This window comes from Miniopterus schreibersii, assembly GCF_964146895.1.
Source record: "Miniopterus schreibersii genome assembly, chromosome: 11".
In the NCBI taxonomy this organism is placed as follows: Eukaryota; Metazoa; Chordata; class Mammalia; order Chiroptera; family Miniopteridae; genus Miniopterus; species Miniopterus schreibersii.
The window spans coordinates 36,782,527-36,804,603 of record NC_138111.1 but is presented as its reverse complement, the minus strand read 5'-3'; the positions used below and the strand labels follow the sequence as shown (position 1 = coordinate 36,804,603).

At 38.4% G+C, this 22,077-nt stretch overlaps 1 protein-coding gene and 1 long non-coding RNA gene across 4 annotated transcripts in view; one reads left to right on the top strand and one right to left on the bottom strand.

Moving 5' to 3' along the window:
* Window positions 1–6,402: 6,402 nt before the first annotated feature.
* LOC308564098 (uncharacterized protein C9orf40) lies at window positions 6,403–15,242 on the bottom strand. Of its 3 annotated transcripts, none has more exons than XR_013999895.1 (2): window positions 12,941–15,242; window positions 6,403–7,950 (listed from the first exon to the last, which is right to left on the bottom strand). XR_013999895.1 is itself a non-coding variant. In XM_081151802.1 (2 exons), exons 1-2 carry the CDS (start codon window positions 13,638–13,640, stop codon window positions 7,792–7,794), a joined length of 588 nt encoding a protein of 195 aa, XP_081007928.1. In that variant the 5' UTR covers window positions 13,641–15,242; the 3' UTR covers window positions 6,403–7,791. The 3 variants fall into 3 exon arrangements, 1 of the variants encoding a protein (XP_081007928.1); XR_013999896.1 differs by having other exon boundaries at window positions 12,946–15,242; XM_081151802.1 differs by having other exon boundaries at window positions 13,212–15,242.
* LOC308564099 overlaps window positions 13,509–22,077 on the top strand; it is a 34,365-nt gene continuing 25,796 nt past the window's right edge. The window contains exon 1 of the long non-coding RNA XR_013999897.1: window positions 13,509–13,597. This is a non-coding gene — a long non-coding RNA (uncharacterized lncRNA). The remainder of the gene's footprint in view (window positions 13,598–22,077) is intronic.

Below are 22,077 nucleotides of genomic sequence, written 5' to 3'. Positions count from 1 at the left end.
TTTAGCTATTTCTTCTATTTTACTTAAATTTCTTCTATTAAATTCAAGTATAATTGCATGTAATACCTTATAAAACTACTTCTATCTCTATTTCCTCTATCCATGTATGTATCTCCATACATCCATCCCCCATCCATCAAGAGGTGCTAGATATGACACTCACTGAGTGTTATCAGACATTACGTCTAAGTGATAGTGGTGGCATTTGTTACATTCTTCTTTGTACGTATCTGTATTGCTCAAGTTTTTATGAGTATGCTTCTTAATAAAGTCAGTCATTATATTTTAAAATATTTGGAAATTTCAAGCTCACAGAAAGTCACAAAAAAGCATATTAAAACAATTCAAAAGTGTTCTAAAAACAGTGTATAATAGATAATAAAAAACAAGCTAAAATGCATACTAACTGTGGTTGTATCTGGGAACAAGATTTAGATTTTTTTTTTTAATGTTTTTATTGATTTTTCTTAGAGAGGGAGGAGAGAGAAAAACATTGATCGGCTGCCTCCTGCACGCCCCCTACTGGGGATGGAGCCTGCAATCCCGGAATGTGCCTTGACCAGGAATCAAACTGGGGACCTCTCAGTGCATGGGACTATGCTCAACCAACTGAGCCACGATTTAGATTTTTCAATATCTTTGTATGCTTTCATGAATTTCAAAATAGGCACACATTATTTACATAATCAGAAAAAGATACATTATTTTTAAAAATTAATTGATAGATTTAGCTATATACAGGTAGAGACTCATGTACTAGGTTAGCACCTTTGCTTGTGAGACTGTACAGCTGCTTGTTTAACAATGGAACACAGCATCAAATGATACTTACAAAGGTTAAGGTTGGAATGCTATCAGACCTTATCAAATACACCCACACTTTTGCTCCTGAAGTTTTACAAACTCAAGTTAAAAAACCTATCATATCAATAAAAATATAAATATTGTCTTCAGGTTTTAATAAGCATTACAGAATTATGTAATAATACATTTTGTGATTCTGATAGTTACCACCTTTTATCTAAAAGGAGAACCAAAATATTTTAAAGAATTTATTTTAAATATTGAGCTATTTATATGAAGAGCAACACTATTTAAAAATTTCCAAGGGTCAAAAGACTCATTAAGCCTTAGAAATACTCAAATAAAATACTCAGGAGTAATAATGACTATAATATCACTCTACCTTAGACTAAAAATAAAAAACAAAATGAAGCAAACAAAAATCAGAATTAGCTTATTATAAGGACAAAAAATAATGTTTATATCTATTAAATTTATTTGAGTAGATCTGAGAGAAATATCTATTTTTATCTTTTTATATAAACTTTTAATACTTGTTAGGTTTTTCTGTCAATATTTTCTATAGGATTTTTGTGTGTATGTTCTTGAGGGGTATTGATCTATGGATTTCTTCTCTTGTAATGTATTTATCTGGTTTTGGTATCAGGGTAATGTTGACCTTATAAAATAAATTGGAAAATAGTCTCTCCTCTTTTATTTTTCTGAAAGAGAACATATTAATTCTTCCTTAAATGTCTGGCAGAATTTTCCAGTGAAACTAGATAATTGAAGTTTTATTGTTGGAAGGTATTTGTTTGTTTTTAATTAATTAATTATTATTTTAATCCTCACCTGAGGATATTTTTTCATTGCTTTTCAGAGAGAGTGGAAGGGAGAGGGAGAGAGAGAGAAGCAACAATGTGAGAGAGACACATCAATTGGTTGCCTCCTGCACATGTCCCGACCAGGCCAGGGATCAAGCCTGCAACCGAGGTACGTCTTTGACTGGAATTAAAGCCGAGACCCTTCATTCCGTGGCCGACGCTCTAACAACTGAGCCAAGCCAGCTAGGCCAAGGCTCTGTTCATTTTTAAAATCATTTTTCTCCTTGTTTTTCAGATTGGAGAATCTCTATTGATCTATCTTCGAGTTCACAGATTCTTTCCTCGATCATCTCTATTCTGCTACTTAGCACATTTACTAAAATCTTTTCTTTCAGATATTGTATTTTTCTCTTCTAAAATTTCCATTTGTTTCATTTCTTATAGTTTGTATTTCTCTTCTGAGAAAAACTGTTTTTGTTCAGTTCATTCTCTTTATATAGCATGGTTTTAATAGCTGCTTTAAAATCTTTGATAATTCTAAAGTTTGCATCATCTTGGAATTGGCATCTGTTGCCTTCCCCTTGAAAATTGGTCATATTTTTCTAATTCTTTGCATGTCAAGTATTGCACTGTGTCCTGAATATTATGTTGTGAAACTTTGGGTCTTGTTAAAATTCTCTAGAGGATGTTAATTTATTTAAAACAGGTACTCAACCCAGTTTGGTTTAGATTCTTAAGTTCTGTCTCTTCATCTGTGGCCATGGCTCTAATGTCAGTTTAGCTTTCAAACACTTGGCTATGCTGCTTTGGGCCTGTCCCATGCATGCATCTCAGACATTAGTGAGGGACATGGCTGGAAGTTTATATTGTGGTTTAGTTCTCAAAGCCTTTGCTACATGGCAAAATTTCAACCTAAGTAACTTTGGAAAACAATATTTTAATTGACTATCCAAAGGCTAAAGATGGAAAGAAGTGTATACAGATATTTCACTGTAATTAGCAGGACTGTCTTTTATAAGTGTGAGTTAAGTTTCCAACCTATGTTATGAATATTTAAGGATTGAGCAAATAAATATATTGTGGATATAAAGTCCAGTTTTCTCACTGTTGGTTAAAGGAATTTAAATAAGGAAAGAGGGGAAGGTAGACTGACCCCTGTGGTGTTGGGCTGTAGTTAAGAGTATCAGTTTGAACTCGTGTGTCAAAAATACAGACACAAGCAGACAGATATAGAAATACATATAGTTGAATACAAAACACGTTTTATCGTTGTCAGCTGAGAGGACCTAGAAGCAATGATACCCAATACCAATGAGCAGATCTTGCACTCAATCTTCATTTCTAAATACCATTCTTCAACAAAGAAATCAGGGCTTTTGGAGAAATGATTCCAGGAGTAGGATGGGGAAATTATAACAAGAAAAATACCTGCGCCAGAACATGTTGTGAGAGAAGGTAAGGAAGTGAGAAAAAAAGAAAGAAAAAAAAGTTGGGTCTGTATTTGTTTTCAATTGGTGTGTAATAAATTACCACAAACTTAGCAGCTTAAAAGACATCAACTTATTAACTCAGTTCTGTAGGTCAGAAGTCCAACTTGACATGCAAGGTTCTCTGTTCAGAGTATCACAAAGCTGAAATCAAGGTGCCAGCTGGGCTGTGTTCCTTCTGAAGGCTCCGGGGAAGAATCTACTTCCATGTTCATTCAGGTTGCTGACAGTTCAGACCTTGAGGCTGTAGGACTGAGGTCCTTGCTTCTTTGCTCGCTGGTCATGGGGATTCAACCTCTGGAGGCTGCTCTGAGGTTACCACATGGCTCCTTCCATCTTCAAAGCCCAAAGAAATACTCTCATACTGAATCTCTCCCACACTTTGCACCTTTCTAACTTCCTGTCTCTGATCTCTCCACCCATATCTAAAGGGCTCATATGATTAAGTCAGGTCCACCTGGATCATCTCCCTTTCTTAAGGTTAATTGGCTTGAATTTCATCTGCAAAATTCTTCACAGTAATGCCTATATTAGTGTTTGATAGAATAACTGGATGTTACACCAGGGGCTGGCAATCTTGGCACCCATCCTAGAATTCTGCCTGCCACAGGGTCATATCAAAAGAACACAAGATAAAACAATCAATAAATTGCTAGAGTATTATTGTTTAGGTCTGTGGACTCCAGATAATTCAAGAACTGAAATTCTTGCCCGGCTGGGCGTGGCTCAGCAGTTGAGTGTCGATCTAGGATCCAGGAAATCGGGGTTCGATTCCTGGTCAGGGCACATGCCCGGGTTGCGGGCTGTACCCGATCAGTGACTCTCTCATCATTGATGTTTCTCTCTCTCTCTCCCCCTCTCCTTTCCTCTCTCTGAAATCAATAAAGATATATTAAAACAAAACAAAACACTGAAATTCTTTCAAAGTAACCTCAATCAACTTCAGGTATTTTCACAGATCACTAACAGTTTATGTATGTATGTATGTATGTATGTATCATCTATTAGAAAGATAGTGAAAACAAGCATTTCAAGAGAGAAACGTACTTACTGCACACTATGGGTTCCCCACAGCCTTTATGTAGTTTTATCCCACTCTGCTCCTCTGAGGTGAGTAATGTCCCCATTTTCGGAAGAGAATGGCAAGGCTCAAATTGTTTAGTAAATTTAAGTGTTGCACAGCTACTCGTTTTCGATCAATGAACCTTGTAAATGCAAGAGTGCACTGCCAATGTTAACCAGTATTCACACAGTAAGTAATAAAATGTTTTGGGGAGGGGGGAGCACAAGAGCCAACTTGAAGGGCTTCCCAATGGTTAAATCTGGGATAATTTCTGCAACCAAATAATAGTAATGGATTATAACTCATAAAATATATACACATTAGTCTATACAGATATAATTGAATAAAGAAATGGAGGTAAAAGAAAAGCTCTCAGAATTCCACATAATAAATGTAAAAAGGATGATGGAAATAAAAAATTACCGTTTGACATATACCAGAGCAGTTAAGTATTTCAGGCAAGAAGCATCAGTAGATCCTAAAATTTGTGGGCAGAATATAATGAGAAATGGGTATTTACATAGTCTCAAAGTATCAAAGGAGAAAATAGTAACTACACAACAGAAAAACCTGGCGGACACCACCTTGACCAAGTAATTGGTTACAATCTCCAAGAATGGAAGAAGTTGACATCAGCACCTCTGCGTCTTGGTACAATGTACTGAAGATATGTCGTCACATCTATGTTCTCACCCAAAATGCGTAATTTTGAGAAACATCAGGCAAACAGAAATTGAGGGCCATCCTACAAAGTAACTTTTCAAAAAGTACCAAGGTCATGAAAAGCAAAGAAGTTCCGAGAAATTATTTGATTAAAGGAGACTAAGGCAATACTAAAACTAAATATAACAGGTGACCGTGGATTGAATCCTGAGTCAGAAAAAGGATGTTAATGAGGAAATGGTAAAATCTGAATACAGCCTACAGGTTCTGTAGGTTTTTGACACAGACCCTTTAAGAGTTGTCTGAAGTCATGCTTTCCATGCTCACATAGTTAAAATGTTAAAATTTCCACATTTTTATAATCATATTGTGGTAAGATGCTATATTAGGAAATCTGGGTAAAGGGTATACAACTTAAAACAAAGAAAAACCCTACCTTTAATTTCCATCTCAATTAACCACAGTGCAATTTTGCCAAGTTACCTGAGGTTTACTTAAAACTTTTTTTCTTTCTGAATTTTAGAGGACGTTTATTAAAGCTGGGGACAGTGAAACAAGAAAGGGACTAGGATAACGGAGGACTAGGTGGGGAAATGAGCCTAGGCTGGGCTTTTTTGGCTAAGAAGTCAGAGAAAAGGGAGTCTTGGGACAGGTTCAGGGGGTTTAACTGGAACTGCCGCTACCCATTGCTGCTCTGGTTGCAATAAACTTTAAAGAATGGAATTATTTCAAATCTGTGTGTTTATATTAGTGTATGTACAAACATGCCCTACCTTTATATATTATCTATATTTTACATGTTAAGCACATATGTATACATCTTTACATTAAAATATACATACTTACTTAAAAAATATAAAACCTCTAACATGTTAAAAGCAAGTATTTTCCCTGAATATTTACCCTTTGGTTTTAATGACATATAATGCTTTAAAAATGTGTCTGAGCTACTCTTTGAATCTCCCATTCAGACTACAGTGTGATGACCTATGAGATTTCTAGTCAAATAATCACCCCTTATTGTTCACTTTGGTGACTTAAGTCTTTACATTATTATATTATATAATACATTATTATAGAATAAATTTAGCATATTTCCAATGTTTTCCTATTTGATCTCTGCAACAAACCTTTGGTACACACATCTTTGAGAAAATGGCCTCGCTTTGTAAATGTTCCTAGAAAACTGCTGGTATTACACCAACAGATAAGAATGTCCATTCATTCATTAATATTTATTGACTGTCTACTATGTGACAGGCACTGTTCTGGGCACTAGAAGAGCAATGAACAAAAATGGACTTTCCTATCATACCCAGAAAGGGGTTAGTTTACTTTTTCCCCCAGAAAATTTACCATTTTTTTCCACAGTACTTTGCTCCTCCATATGTTTGCTATCCTTGCTACTTCTTCAATTCCAATTCCTGAAATATCCAGTAGCAATTGAAAGTGGAATGAAGAGCAACTATAGAAAGCACATTTATTCTAATTTTTTTTTTGTACCTACAACAAGAATATTATGAAATTAAACAAGATGATGCAGGTAAAGTACTCAGTACATCATTTGACAATAAACATAGTGTCTCTGAGGTAGATACTATTTATTGTTTCTTATTTTACAACCAAGGAAGCTGGGGTTTAGAGATGAAAAATAACCTGCTTAATGTTACACAGGTAGAAAGCGGCAGTACAAGACTTTGAACCATGTCTGACTCCAAAGTCTTAACTCTTAACCACAATACTATACAGTTTGCCTTCTGTTCTATAAAATTCTTATTAACGTCAACCATATTTAAACCCTACAGTACACACGAAACGTTCTTTTTCCCTCTCACTGGCATTTATCATCCTTCCTGAATTTTGAATATCATTAACAAAAAATATACAAGGACAACTTACTCAATTAAAAAGCCAACATTCTAGAATACAAGTTAATTAACTTAATCACTGATATTCATATAACTCAAACACAAACTGCTTACTTTAACAATGTAATAGTAACTACAGAATAATTTCGTTGTAACAAAACCATCAATAGGGTAAAATAAAAACAAAGCTAATTAAGAGGCATTGCTTCAGCTCAAATTAGTTATTTCCTTTCAACAGGAAAAACTACCTTTAGTTAGTGGTCCTCAAACCTGTCTGGAATGCAGGGAGGAAGAAGAATTGGTGCTTTAAAAAAATAGCTACATGTAAGGGCCACATAAGAACAATTTAATAAAAACCATGCCCTCAAGGCAATTCAAAACTAAGACATTTTTAAAAAAAGAAAAAAGAAATACAATGAATTTCTTTCATTTATCTTGGGAAAGCGGGGAGGGAAGCACCTACTCATTTCTCATTTCTTCATCCATTTTTGATAGTTCAAAGTAGAGTTTAACAAACATCAAATATTAGAAGTTAATGCAAACATGCTATCCACATTGAAATTCTCACTACTTTACATTTAGAAAGCTCTTTTTTAAAGACAGCTGTTTTAAAACAACACCAGCTTTCAGAAAAATCCCCCACATTTTAAGTTTGCATAGATGTTTAGGTCGGCTATTTGTTCAACTAGGAAGAGTCAATAAAGTATATTAAAAAGCATTTTATTAAGTTATTATAAAACATTCATTTCATGTGCCACAAATTAACATTTTGTTGCAGAGGGCTATTTGAGTGTTTCCAATTTCTTAAACTGTCAGAATTCCTATTTATAATATTGACATCTTCAAATTTAGAACCTAAACATAAATTTTTCTTTAAGAACATATACATAAAACACTTCCCCTATAACTGCAGTCTATTATTGACAAATCCTATTGGGAGTTTCAGTAGTGACCGCAGGCATTTATCTTTAAAACAACTTTTCCTCATTTTTCAGGTTTGGGAATAAAATCACATAAAATATGGAAAATAACTTTTTTCCTAAGAATACATAAATTCATTTAGAATTTCAAATTCAGAAAAACCCATTTCTTCAGCTCCTCTGTCAGGACTCCATGTCAATCTCAACCACTTCATTCTTGCCCTGAAGCCTTGCTTCTGTAAGGTTATCTTCACTTATAGCTTCAATGTCTGCCAGATCAATCGGTGGTAAAGGATTCCTCCAGTACTGGAAGGTGTTATACTGCCAAAATTCTTCATTGAGCTTTAGGGGGAAAAAAGAAATGAAAGTACATCAATGGTTTAGAAAAAGTTAAGTTTTTTTTTTCAGGAAAAAAAAAAAACTCACATAAAAGGAAACTCACATAAGATTTTGTAGTCTTTAACTTTGTATCTTCAACAAATATACATTTTTAATTCTAATCAAAGTATTTCAGGGACTCAGTCAAATCTGTGCATTTTCATATTCATAGATTTGTGAAAGTATTTCCTATTAGTAATTTAAATTTAAAAGTATTTCTTCCAAGAGTATCCCTTCTGACAATTGTCTTCCATTTTCAACCAAAGAAAATGTCTGAAAACAGTTTTGAAATTTGTTACCATTCAGTGAGGAAAATATTTTTATTGAAAACATATACACGTACCTTAAAACTTATTTTTGGTCTTTTTCCTGAGGTTTGGTATTTTACGGGATTGACTTTATATAGGCTAAAATATTTCTACAACCTTCTACAAAGTATTAGGATATAAACATGCTAAATAACAAGTAAAACTTAGACTGATCATTTTTATCAGGATACCATTTGGTACAAGGCATGCCTTTTAAATTAGTGTAGCAAAATTGATAAATCCAAGTGAACACTGGCCTCTAAAATATTTAAAACCTTACTCAGAATGACTATAAAATTGTTTCAAGTAACTATGAAGTGAAGCTGGTGTTCCAGTAAAGTTACAAAATTGGCACAGAAGTTCAAAATCATCCCCAAAATACTTTGTGTAAAGGAAGCAGCATTGGAATTATATACAGGCTCCCAAGGTGACCATTAACCATCGCAGGTGGGTATCTGTATATCTGCATCTATTCTATGACATTATGTTCTTATGTTACATTCATGCTTGCTAGGACAGCATTATCCAACAGAAATATAATGGAAGCCACATATGTAAAAATTTTCTAGTAACTATAGTAAAAAAGTAAAAACAAACAGGTGAAATTAATCCTTTTTTAAATAAGATTTAATGCTATATTGCTCTTGATGGTAAATCAAAATATGCTTTAGAAATAGTTAATGAAAAGTAGGAATATACGCACTAAACTATACACTGCATTTAATTAAATGGAGAGAAACACTTCATTGCATACAATCGCTGTGTCCTCCTGCTTTTCCCTCGGCACCCTGGAAGCATGGCTGTGGTCTCACCCTAAATTCCTGATCCTCTTTCAGTTGCTACAGACTTCTCTTAGGACGTCATGAAAAAGTGCTTGTGACAACTAGTGGTCCTGGGGCTCTCCCTCAGGCGGGAAGCCACAGCCCTGGGCTGAGGAACCACAGGCAAGTAGAAAGGCAGGAGACAACTCCAAACCCCCTCCTCCTCTTTAGCTTCTGAAAGGCACGTATTTGGCAGGTTCCATTCTGATGTGCCTAAAAACATACCTTTGCATGTATCTAGTATAAAAATGACAAGTTTGAGGAAATAAGTGGGACAGAGAGGCAATGTTCTAGTTAAAATAGTTCAACTAGTGCCAAGGTGACTGGCAAAACTATGTGCGTGGGTAAATTGGGCTGGTGGCATCTCTGTGTTGTGCAGGCAGCTGCCCAGGCCTAAAGAATAGAATGAGTTTCCAAGGACAGGATGCTAATAGGATTCTCTGTCACAAATTGCACATGGTGTTTGTGAGCCCTGGGAAGTAGAGGTGGAGGTATATATGAGACAGACCACGCTTCTGGGATCATCTGGGGGTCAGCCAGGTGACATCAGATGTGGACTCCCCTCAGCCCCTTCACCACACGTGGTGTCCTGAGTCTTTTCTTCTTTCAAGGCTCCTGGCAGGGAGGCCCAAGCTGCCCAGACAGAGGTCAGGTGGATTTAATCTTAGTATTTTATTGCACCTAATATATCCAAGCTATTATCATTTCAATGTGCAGTCATCATTTTAAAAATTAATGAGATAGTTTACATTCTTTTTGTCATACAGGTTTTCAAAATCTGGCAGGTAGTTTACTTCTACCACCGTTCAGATTAGCCATCTTTCAATGCTCAATAGCTACATGTGGTTGATCACTTTACTGAAAAGCACAGGTATATAAGAAACTCTCATTAAGAAGTTCATTCAGTGCCTTAAACACCAAGGCTTAGAGAATTAAGAGTCTCTGGAATTTCTTAACACTGGGATAAAAATATAATCATTCAAAGGATGCCAAGAAAAATTTCATTTTAATAAGCAAATAAGGTTAAAAACATTATCTATTTCTTTGCCCACTGGAAAAAATCTATTGTTCATATTATTTACTTACAAACATGGGACAATGATGTCATTGCAACCTAGTAGCTAAGAGCACAAACTCTGCCACTAGAAAGACCTACCTAGGTTTGCACTACCCACTAACTCTGATGTTGACCTAAGTGTTTTCTAATCAGTAAAACACACGACTCTCTTACTCCAATTTAGCACTATTAATTGCTCCATACTGCTAGGTATTATACCCCAAGAAGCCTCTGAATGATCAATCACTTTCTTCCTAGTAACAGAAAACATTTTTGCTTATTGTCTGTTAAAAATACCTAACAGTAAGGGTCAGCACTGCACAGAGCAATAAATCTGCATAAAGTGACAATAACATGAGAAAACATGAACATTTAATGAATACCTGGTTTTATTTTAGTTCTGTAGTTTAAAAAAAAATCTGAAACAACTCAAAAAATATTCTGAAGTTCTGCCTAGATTGCATCCCCAAAATAGAAAGGACATACTTGAGAAAAATTTTCCTTAAAGAGATCCCAAGGGTAAGGGCACAGATCTAAGCACATTTACTGCACAAGCTTTACTGAAAAAGCTTTTTAACTTCTCCATGTTTCTGTTTTATCCTGTTTTCCCTTGGTAATTATCTGTAAAATCCTTAGAACAAAGCCCCTGCATCTTTGGAGGCAGGAAAGAGGGAAGCTGGAGAAACATGCCCCTCTCTTAAGTCTGCAGAAGAAAAGCAGCTCAAGGAACAAAACAAACAAAAGGAAGGACCGTAAGGGTTCCTGGGCTTTTGCATTAGGAAAGAGAACAGTGGACTAGTCTTGGTGAAGAAGGAACCCTTCGTGTTTCCTGCCATGAGCTTGTAGTAACTAGAGGATGCAGGGAGGTGCCAGGTGTAGTCACTGCCATAGAGGAAGACACAGGTGTGTCTAGGAGATTCTAAATAATGGAGAGGGCATGGAACTAAGCCTTATTCTAAGCACAAGGACCAGGGAGACATCTACTACACAAACTGTGCCGGATTACTAAAATATTCTCCTTCTTTGCCTTCCAGCCATTTCTATATTTCCCTCTTATCAATCTGTGGCACACTGCAGTATTTTCTGGTACAAAAGACAAGGCTATGTATGGGTGGGGTCTAAAGAGGAAAGTTTTCAAATAGGTCTGGATGACTACCATTTTTTTTTTAGGTTTTGAATATTGGCATAGACATGATTTAATTGGAAATTCTTATTCTTTATTCTATTTTCATAATATAAGTTCTATCATTCCATTTTAAGCAAGCTGATTTTGAACCTAAAAGCAATCTGAAGAAAAAAGTCTAAATAAGGCTCATGATTCCTAAATTCCATGAAAACTGAGGGTAGAAATATTTACAACTTATAATTTCACCCAGAAATGCTTATCATGATTGTCTAAAGGATAATTTCACACTCACAGGGAAAGACCTTCCCCAACTATCAAATTCTCATCTTACTGGATCTTTCACAAAGATCAAACTATGCCAAGGGAGCCTCAATTTTTGAGGGGAGGTAAGAGGGGCAAACAAGGTATTTGATAAACTCAGCATAAGATACTTAAGGCAATGGAGAGATGTGAGGTAGATGCTATGATGTAGAGATTAAAGAGTTTGGTGAATTCTGAGCCCAACATTTGGCTTTTCTATCTTCAAAGTTCCAAGTCAGCCCCGCCTGCCTGGCTCAGTGGTTGAGTGTTGCCACCAGGAGGCTTGATTCCTGGTCAGGGTTTCTGGCTCCATCCCCCATAGGGGCCTACAGGAGGCAGCCAATCAATGACTCTCATCATTGATGTTTCTCTCTCTCTCTCCCCCTCTCCCTTCCTCTTTTTGAAATCAATAATAAAAAGAAAGCTCCAAGTCAACAGAGAACTGCAGAAAAGCAATTTGAATTCCTAAGTGTAGACCAAAGCTCTCCAATAAAATATATAATGCCAGCCACAAACATAACTTTAAATTTTCTAGTGGTTGTATTAAAAAAAAAACAAACGAAAACAGGTGAAATGAATTTTAATCCACTGTAGTAAATCCAATATCTCCAAGTTATTTCAACGTGTAATCAATATAAAATGTTTTGAGATCTTCAAAGCCTAGCCTGTATTTTACACTTAGAGCACACCTCCTTTCAAGTGCTCTGTTGTCTCGCATGGCTAGTGGCTGCCATACTGAACAGCACCGATCTAGACAAATCAGATCTGTGTGCAGAGACGGGGCAGGCTCATTTCGCCAGGAACGGGAACTCTCCAAAGATCCTCATACACCTTAGGGCCCCCGTTAATCTTTTCTTTTTTCCCCCAGAGAAAGGGAGAGGGGAACAGATAGAAACATCGCTGGGAGAGAATTATCCATTGGCTGCCTCCTGCACGCCCCCTAACGGGGATCAAGCACGAAACCAGAGAATCTAACCGTGACCTGGTTCCTGGGTGACATTCAACCACTAAGCCACACCGGCCGGCCAGGCCCAAGTTAACTTTCAACTTTTTCACAGAATCAGATTTAACACAGTGAGTTAAGATACCTTGTCCCAAGATACAGAAGCCCTTCCTCTCTACCAAAAAAAACCCCAAAACTGTGCCATGCCTGAAAAACGTCCAACTGATGGTTACCACATTGGTCACCTCTTTAGAAACCAAAAAAGGCACGCTGCACTTTCTCTGGCCTGAGCCTGGTGCGGGTAAGTCACCGTCTCCACCACATTCTAGTCCATCATGAGTCAGGCCCGTGCTTCCCTCTCCCATGACACAGGCGCTCAAGCAGCAAGGGCAGGTCTACCTCACCCGACGGCTGTTTCCCCTGGTTTGTCCGAGCGCTCTCGGCCCGTCGGGCTCTCCCCAAACGCTGCCAAGGTGGGCTGGGGCCCTCGCTGTTGCCGGGAGGTGGGCGTCCGTTCCTGCAGCAGGGACCCCAGCTTTTCGCCTTTTGGGGCGTCTTGATGAATAGGAGTCTAGAGGGGGACGATCTGTTCCTTCCCAGGGCTCCATGTACCTGCGCAAACGGTGACCCCACCCACCTCTGGAGCTCCCAGCCCGCCCCCAGCCCCTACCTGGCGCGGTGCGGCCCCCCAGTCTCCCCGCGGGGGCTCTGCGCGCCCCGCCCCGTTGTCGCCACCGCCCCTCGGAGGCCGGGCGCCCCGGAGCTCCTCCCCCGGCCCTTGGGGCCGCAGGGGCGGCTGCTGCAGCTGCGGGGGCTCGCCGGTCTCCCAGCCGCGGCCCTCTCGCTCCGCGCCGCCCGGAGCGTTGGTGTCCCCACCGTCGTGGCGCTTGCTGGGCGAGACCGAAGGCTCAGTCATAGCCCCCGCGTCGATTTTGCGCTTTCGGGGCAGCTCTGGGACGCCAAGGGGCTGCCCGGGATGCGAGGCCGCCGCCGGCGGGATCCAGAGCGGCGGTGGCGGCTCCTCCGGAAAGTCGCAGAGCAGGAGCCGCTTCCAAGGCACGTGGAACGTCAGCGGCTCGGCCGCACGCCGCTTGGCCATAGGCCCGGGAGGCTCGGGCGGAAGCCGCCCAGCGCGGGAGGCCGAGCGCCGATAGCTGCGGAGGATGGGGCAGAGCGCGCGAGGGAGGGCGAGGGCTCTCGGGGCGAGGGAGTGGCGGGAAGGCTGGAAGGGAGCCTGGAGGGGGCGGGGCGACCGGCTTCCCCGCGGGCGGCGGGCGCCGTCCTCGCCGCCGCGGACGTGCGGCCGGACGTTGGGGAGTAACCGCCAAGCGGCGGAGATTCGAACCTGCGCACAAACGTGCGCTCACGCACCCGCGCCGGTCCGGCGGAGCTGCTGGTTGGTGGAGGCTCGAGGGGCGCGCTCCCGAGCGCCCCCGCGGCCGGAAGTGCGCGCCGCAGGGGAAGGCGGGAAAGCGGCGGCGGGTTTATTGAAGGTCTGGTCCAGTTGCCAGAGCGGGGCGTGACTTGTTTTGTTGTGACTGGGAACGCGTGGTGCCAGTCCCGCGCTCGGCGAAGCGGTTTAGGCTTAAGACCTGTGAGATCCATGTGTTAATATTCCCTTCCTTGAGTCAGTAGTTAAGAGGGCGTCTCTGGGAGGTTAAAACAGAAGATTTTACAAACTTAATGAACTAGTGTTAAGAGGCTCTAGCAATACATTGATTATTGGAGATGGGCTGCTGAACGGGGGTCGAGGCCGAGGGGAGTAGCTAAGGCCAACACGCAAACATAAAGCAAATAAAACAACGCCATATATTGTATGTTTTGAAGTGGCTGCTGTGGAAAGTAAAGTAGGCACCCCTTTTCTTGATCTTTTGATTAAAAATTAGTGGATGAAGTTGCAGACATGTGCAGCTCATCCACAATAGCTCATCCAAGAGCCAAGCCTGGAGCAAAGCTCTTTTCCAACTGAAACAAAATTGTTTGGCTCTCAACTAACTTGGGAAGCCACAGAGTTCCCTGGCTTACTCTGTGCGATGACCAGAAGTGAGTTTCCAAGACCTACTTACAGCAAGGTGAATGGATAAACAAATTGTGATAGATCCATAGAATGGAATACTACTAGGTAACAGAAAGGAACATGCAATAACAAGGATAAATTTCAAAATAATTGTGCTGAAAGAAGCCACACAAGAGTATATATACTTGTATGATTCCATTTATACAAAAATATAGAAAATGCAAATTTATAACAAAGAAAAGCAGGTTCCATTTCCGGGGAAAGAGGGAGGCATTTCAAAAGGGCAAGAGGAAACTTTTGGGGTGATGGGCATATGCATTATCTTAATTGTAGATACGGTTTCACAGCTTCAGCAAGTCAAACAGTTTAAATATCTGCAGTATATTTTATGTCAATTAGGCCTTAATAAAGCTGTTAAAAAAAAAAAACCAGCAAAACGAAAAATGTTATTTAGGAACACATACACAGATGGACACATTAAAAAGAAAAATCAAGGGCTGATTAATTCAGAATTCAAAATAGTAATTACCTGGAATTGGGGAAAGGGAGGGAACCAGGATGTCACCGTTGGATTCCTGTTCAGGGCACATGCCTGAGTTGCAGGCTCAATCCCCAGTAGAGAGCCAATCAATGACTCTCTCTTACTGATGTTTTTATCTCCCTCTCCCTTCCTCTGTCTGAAATCAATTTAAAAAAAAAAAAAATTGCATGTAAGGCATTGTATGGTCATAGGCTTTCTTTTCTCTTGGGTAAATATCTAAGAGTGGAATGGCTGGATCATATGATCGGTGTATAACTTTTTAACAAACTGCCAAACTGATTTCCAAAGTTGTAACATTTCACATTCCCACCAGCAGTGTATGAGACTTCCAGTTCCTACACATTCTTTCCAACACTTTATTTGGTCAGACTTTATTTTAGTCTTTTTAAGTAGATATCTCATTGTAGTTGTAATTTTAATTTGCATTTCCTTGGTGACTAATGATATTCAGCATCTTTAAGTGCTTACTTGTCAACTGTGTGTTGTCTTTGGTAAAATGTTCAAATCTTTTGCCCATTTAAAAAATTGGGTCGTTTGCTTTATTTTCCTTATTTTACTTTTTTTTTTTTGCATGTAATGGTATTTCATTTGTTCCTATTGAATACAGTATTCCATCATATGAATCTACTCCATTGTCAATATGCATTTTGAGTTTTTTCAGATTTTTGCAGTGCAAATAGATTTCTAAATCACATGTACAAGAAAGTCTATTTTATATAGAATGGAATTACTGCATTATAGAGTATGTTTATCTTCACTTTAACCAGTTTATACCCCTTGTAGCAGTGGATGAGAGATGCCTTTTTGCCACATTCTCACCAATAAAGTTAAGATTGGTCTGACACGAGCCGTGTGAAGTGGTATTTCATTGTGGCCTCAGTTTGTATTTCCCCAACGAAGTTGGACATCTTTTTGTATGTTTATGAACATTCCTGGAGCAGTAATCCTGCTCTTTACTCTTTATGGTATCTTTTGTTGAACAAATTCTTAACTTAAATATGGTCAGAATTATCCAGCTTTTCTTCAGTTGTTTGCAACTTGTGCTTTTCCCCCTTGTTTAAGGCATAGATCCTTTCACCACTACCTCTGCTTCAAGACTATCCAGCCTGATCCCAGTCTCTACTTGGCCCAATTTGGATCTCTAGCCCTTTGTGAAAGAACTGTTAAATCTTTTGCCCTTTTAAAAATTGGATTGATGGTTGTTTTTCTTTCTGGTTTGTGAGAGTTCTTTTACTATTCTGGGAAACAATTTCTTATGGGTAATAGGTGTTGTGAATATTATAAATATCTTCTCCCAGTTTGTATTTTCACTTTCTATGGTATCTTAATATAATCAACTTTATCAATTTTTTGTTTTCTGCTTTGCACATATTACATCTTGTTTTAGAAATCTTTTCCTTGCCCGGCCAGGCGTGGCTCAGCTGTTGAGCATCGACCTAGGATCCAGGCGATCAAGGTTCGATTCCCGGTCAGGGCACATGCCCGGGTTGCGGGCTCGATCACCAGTCAGGGGTGTGCAGGAGGCAGCCGATCAATGACTCATCAATGATGTTTCTCTTCCTCCCTCTCCTTTCCTCTCTCTGAAGTCAATAAAGATATATTAAAAAATATATATATATATATTTTCCTGTCTCAAGTTCTAGATGTTTTATACTTTAAATTTTTCTTTTTTGAAACTTTTTTCTTAATATTAAAAAAAATTTTTTTTTACTTATTTATGTTTATATTCCATAATATTTTCTATTAGTTTCAGGTGCACAGTGTAGTGGTTAGACAATCATACTTTTCAAAGTGTTCCCCTGATGTTTCAAGTTACAGTGTTGTATGTTTGCTTCTACATATAAGTCTTTTATCCATGTGGACTTAGTTTGTGTGTGTATGTGGTATGGTTAGACTCAAGTTCATTTTTCTTCCCTATAAGTAATTACTAGTGTCCTCAACACCATATATTGAATAGTTGTTCATTTCTCATTGCTCTGCAAGTATCTCCTTTATCATAAGTCAAGTTTTCATAAATACACTCAACTCTTTGGCAGTTTTTTATTCAGTTTGATTGGTCTGTTTGCTATCTTGGGCCAATATAACAGTGTTTTAATTACTCTAGTTTTGTAATAAGTCTTTGATATCTAGAGCAAGCCCCCACATCTTTCTTGTTCTTCAAGAGTGCCTTTTTTCTTTTTGTTTTAACTTTTTTTAAAATTGAATTTACTGGGTGACTGGTTAGTAGAACCATACAGTGTTCAACTGTACAACTCTGCAACACATCCTCTGCACACTGCATCGGGTGCCCAGCACCCAAAGTCAAGTCTCCACCACCATTTACTTCCCCTCTGCTCTCTCCCACCTCCCCCAGCCCCCCACCCCTTCCCTCTGACAGTCTCCGTACTGTTGTCTGTGTCTGTTGGTTTTTTCTTAATCCCTTCACTTTTTTCACCCAGTCTCCAACTCCCCTGTCCCCTCTGACAGCTGTCAGTCTGTTGTATGTATGAGTCTGTTTCTATTTTGTTAGTTTATTTTGTTCATTAGATTCCACATGTAAGTGAAATCATATGGCATTTATCTTTCTCTGACTGGCTTATTTCACTTAGCATAATACTCTCTTAAATCCATCCATACTGTCACACAGGGTAAGATTTCCTTTTTTATGGCCTTATAGTATTCCATTGTGTAAATGTACCACAGCTTTTTTATCCACTCAACTACTGATGGGCACCTGAGCTACTTCCAGATCTTGGTTATTGTAAATAATGCTGCAGTAAACATAGGGATACATATATTCTTTTGAATGAGTGTTTCAGGTTTCTTAGGATATATTCCCAGGAGTGGGATTGCTGGGTCATAAGACAGCTCCATTTTTAATTTTTTTGAGGAAACTCCATACTGTTTTCTACAGTGGCTGCACCAATCTCTATTCCCAACAGTGCACAAGGGCTCCCTTTTCTGCACATCCTCACCAGCACTGGCTGTTTGTGGATTTATTGAAGATAGCCATCTGACAGGTATGAAGAGATATCTCATTGTGGTTTAAATTTGCATTTCTCTGATGATGAATGACATTGAGCATTTTTTAGTACATCTACTGGCCATCTGTATGTCCTCTTTGGAGAAGGGTCTATTTGGATCCTTTGCCCGTTTTTTTAATTGGATTGTTTTCTTGTTGTTGAGTTGTATAAGTTCTTTATAAATTTTGGCAATTAACCCCTTATCAGATTCCCCTTATCATTGGGGAATGTGTTCTGCTGTTCATTGGGTTGTCTTTTCATTTTGTTGATGGTTTCCTTTGCTGTGCAAAAGCTTTCTAGTTTGATGCAGTCCTATTGGGTTGTTTCCTTTGCCCAAGGGGATATATCAGAAAAAATATCCCTGTGAGAAATGTCTGAGATCTTACTGTCTGTTTCCTTCTAGGATTTTTATGGTTTCACAACTTACATTTAAGTCTTTAATCCATTTGAGTTTATTCTTGTGTGTGTTGCAAGGAGATGGTCTAGTTTTATTTTTTGCATGTATCAGTCCAGTTGTATGTTCTTGCCTGCTTTGTCAAATATTGACCATAAAGGTGTGGGTTTATTTCTAGGCTCTCTATTCTATTCCATTGTGCTATATGCCTGTTTTTATGCCAGTTCCATTCTGTTTTGATCATTATGGCCTTGTAGTATAGTTTGACATCAGGTAGCGTGATATGTCTAACTTTGTTCTTCTTTCTCAAGATTGTTGAGGCTATTTGGGGTCTTTTGTGGTTCCATTTAAACTTTTGGAATATTTGTTCTAGTTCTTTGTGATATGCCATTAGTATTTTAATAGGAATTGTGTTGAATCTATAGATTGCTTTGGGTAGTATTGACATTTTAATGTTAATTCTTCCTATCCATGATTACAGTATATGCTTCCACTTATTTGTATCTTCCTGTTTCTTCATTATCCTATAATTTTCTGAGTACAGGTCTTTTACCTTCTTGGTTAAATTTATTCCTACATAACTTTTTGTTGTTGCAATTGTAAATAGTTCTCTAATTAATTAGATCTTTTAAAAGGTCACTCAATAAAGCTTTATAATTCTTACCATGGAGTTTATATACTTTTAAATTTATTTTTATGGTGTTTTTTAAATTTTATTTTTTTATTACAATTGGCATTCAATATTAGTGTCAAGGAGTTTATATATCTTTTATGTTTATGCCTTGGCACTTTAGTTTTTGCAGATAATCTACTCCCCCTTTTAACTGACATTTTCTGAATTATTGTTGCTGCTCCTGGGCGCTTTTTAAAAAGTCCTGTTAGTACAACTTGAAATTAGTTTACCCCATGTTGTAAATAGTACTAGATCCATGTCTTCAAGGAATGTGTCCATTTCATTCAAGTCATCAGATCTGTTGACAGAATATTTTCTGCTTTATAGATTTCTACTTAATTTGGATTTACTTTGTTCTTTGTTGTTCTTGCATGTACCATGTACACTTGAAAAGAATATATAGTTTTTTGCAGGTGTTGGGCATAATAATGCTCTGTAAATATCTCTTAGCTTAAGGTGGTTGATTGTGTTTTTCAGATCTTATATGTCATTACTAACTTTTTAGTCCAATTGTTTAATTGCAAAGAAAGGGGTATTATAATCTATAATTTATAATGGTGGATTTTTTTGTTTCTCCCTTTAGTTCCATCAATTATATATTTTGAAACTCTTAGTTATGAGGCAGACACATCCTACGACTATTACATCTCTAATGTATTAACTTTGTCCTTCTGAAATATCTCTCTGGTAGTGCTATTTCATTTTGAAGTCGTCTTAACTTGATATTTAAATAACCATTCCAGCCCTCTTATGCTTAACATGTGCAAAGTGTATCTTTTTCCACCTCTTTACTTTCAACCTGTCTTTACATTTAATCTCTTAGAGACAATACAGTATCATTGGGTGTTGCTTTTCCCCACATTCTCTTACTATCTTATATACTCAGAGCACCCTGTACCTGTCCTTTTTAATGGTTATCTCAGTTCTTACAATAATTACTTGTTGATACCTTTCCTGTTATATAAGCTGTGTGGTGAGGGTAACAATCTGTCTTGTTGACCTCTGAATCCCCAAGACCGAATCTGGTGCCTGACACAATGCAGGGTGTCAATAAATATCTGTGGAATGAATAAAGAAGTGATGACCACACAGTAAATAGTGAAGCTGGGATACTGGCCTGGCCTACCCTCTATTTTATTTCACTCTTCCTCAGGCTGTCTGTGATGTAAGTACCCCACTCCTCCCCCCTCTCCCCCCAAAAAGGATAGACCGAATTTTTCAAAAGACTTTAGTACAGATTTTCAACATACAGATTGCCTACCATTAAAATGTTTAATAATAGGTTATGTTGGTGAAGATATACTCTTCTTGTTTTAAAGTGTAACCTTTTAAGAGACATCTGGCACCATCTGTGAGATTTTAAAAATGCATATGCACATTTCAGCAATCCTACTTCTAGGAATGTATACTCCAGCTATGACAGTGGACACAGGGGTATGTACAGGATTAGCCATTGTAATTCAATGCTGAATAGCAGAAGATTGAAAATAACCTCAATGTTACTTATCAGTAAAGTATGATGTGTGTGTATATATATGTAATGAAATGCTGCTTAGCTTTTATTAAATGAAGTAAATTTATGTATATGGATGTAGAACAATCAGCAAAACTAAGTCAAAAAAGCAAGGTGCACAATATATATAGGCCACATGTAGGAGAGGACACACACACACACACATATATGTATATTGTATACATGTATATGTGGTCTTTTTGTATTACATAGATGTTCCCAGTAGGATACTGTTATCAATAGTCAGTAGGGTGGGATACTGAGGAATATGGGTGGAGAGCATATGAAACACAACTTGGGACTATTTCAGATTATCTTGGTGTCACTGGTGTATTGTGTGGGTGACAAGTTTCTTCACTACAGACCAACACTTAGAATTTCTGGCTTCTGTTATCTTCTGTCAGGAGATAATTTTCCATGGGTCTTTTGCATTTCAGTATATTTTACAAGCAGAGGCTCTGGCTGCCTTTATTCCAGATGATCTTTTTAAGGATTGTTTACAGTGAACAGCTTGGAAGACAGACATTGTCTACCTCTGGAGTGAAGGGCAGATTTGTTTACTGTCCTGTATACTTTCTTCTAGGACAGAGTCAGGCATACACACTGTTTGTCATAAAAGATTATGGCTTCCTAAATGCAGAAATCTCTAACCCAAGCCAATGCATGTGTAGGCATCACTAGCACTCTGTGTCACTCTGTGAGACTGGGCTACAGGGAACTGGTTCAAATTTAATACTTTGGCTACTGCTATGAGTAATAGACTGTCCTTTAACTTTCCTGTAAGAGGTTTGTGTCTTATGCTTCTATTCCTGAAACTGGCAGACTAACACCTCAAATTAAATGCCACACAGACATGGGTCCTGGCCTCACCAGCAGCTTGAGCCAGATGGCAGAATCTTGAAGCACAGGGAATTAGCTCTTCTGGAGCAAACTGTGACAAAGAGATACATTTTCACACCCTCTCTCCTTCTCCTGGACTATTTTTAGACAGAGTGTTTCTTTCTAGCTGTCCAGAGATGTCCCCATGTAGCCAAGTGAGTATATCTCTTTGTGAACGCAGTAGCTGGCTTGGTAACAACTACAATTTTTCCTTGTTCTGTGCTTCTTTGTAGTCTAAATGTCATATATTTTTCCTTAAGCCTATCAGAACTGATGGTGCAAAGCAATTCAGTAAGCTGAATTCTAGAGGGACAAGCTTCTCCAAAGAGATGGAACACATGACTTTTTCACATTTGGCAGAGTATAGAGAAGTGGCTGCTTTATAAGCTGCAAATAAATCTGAAAAAGTTTTACATTCTTGGTAATTGTGGGTTAGCATCTCAATTTGGAATAGCTGGGAGTCCCTGATATAAGGGATGTTTGCACTCATTTTTCATTGTCTTCCATTGGGTGCTCA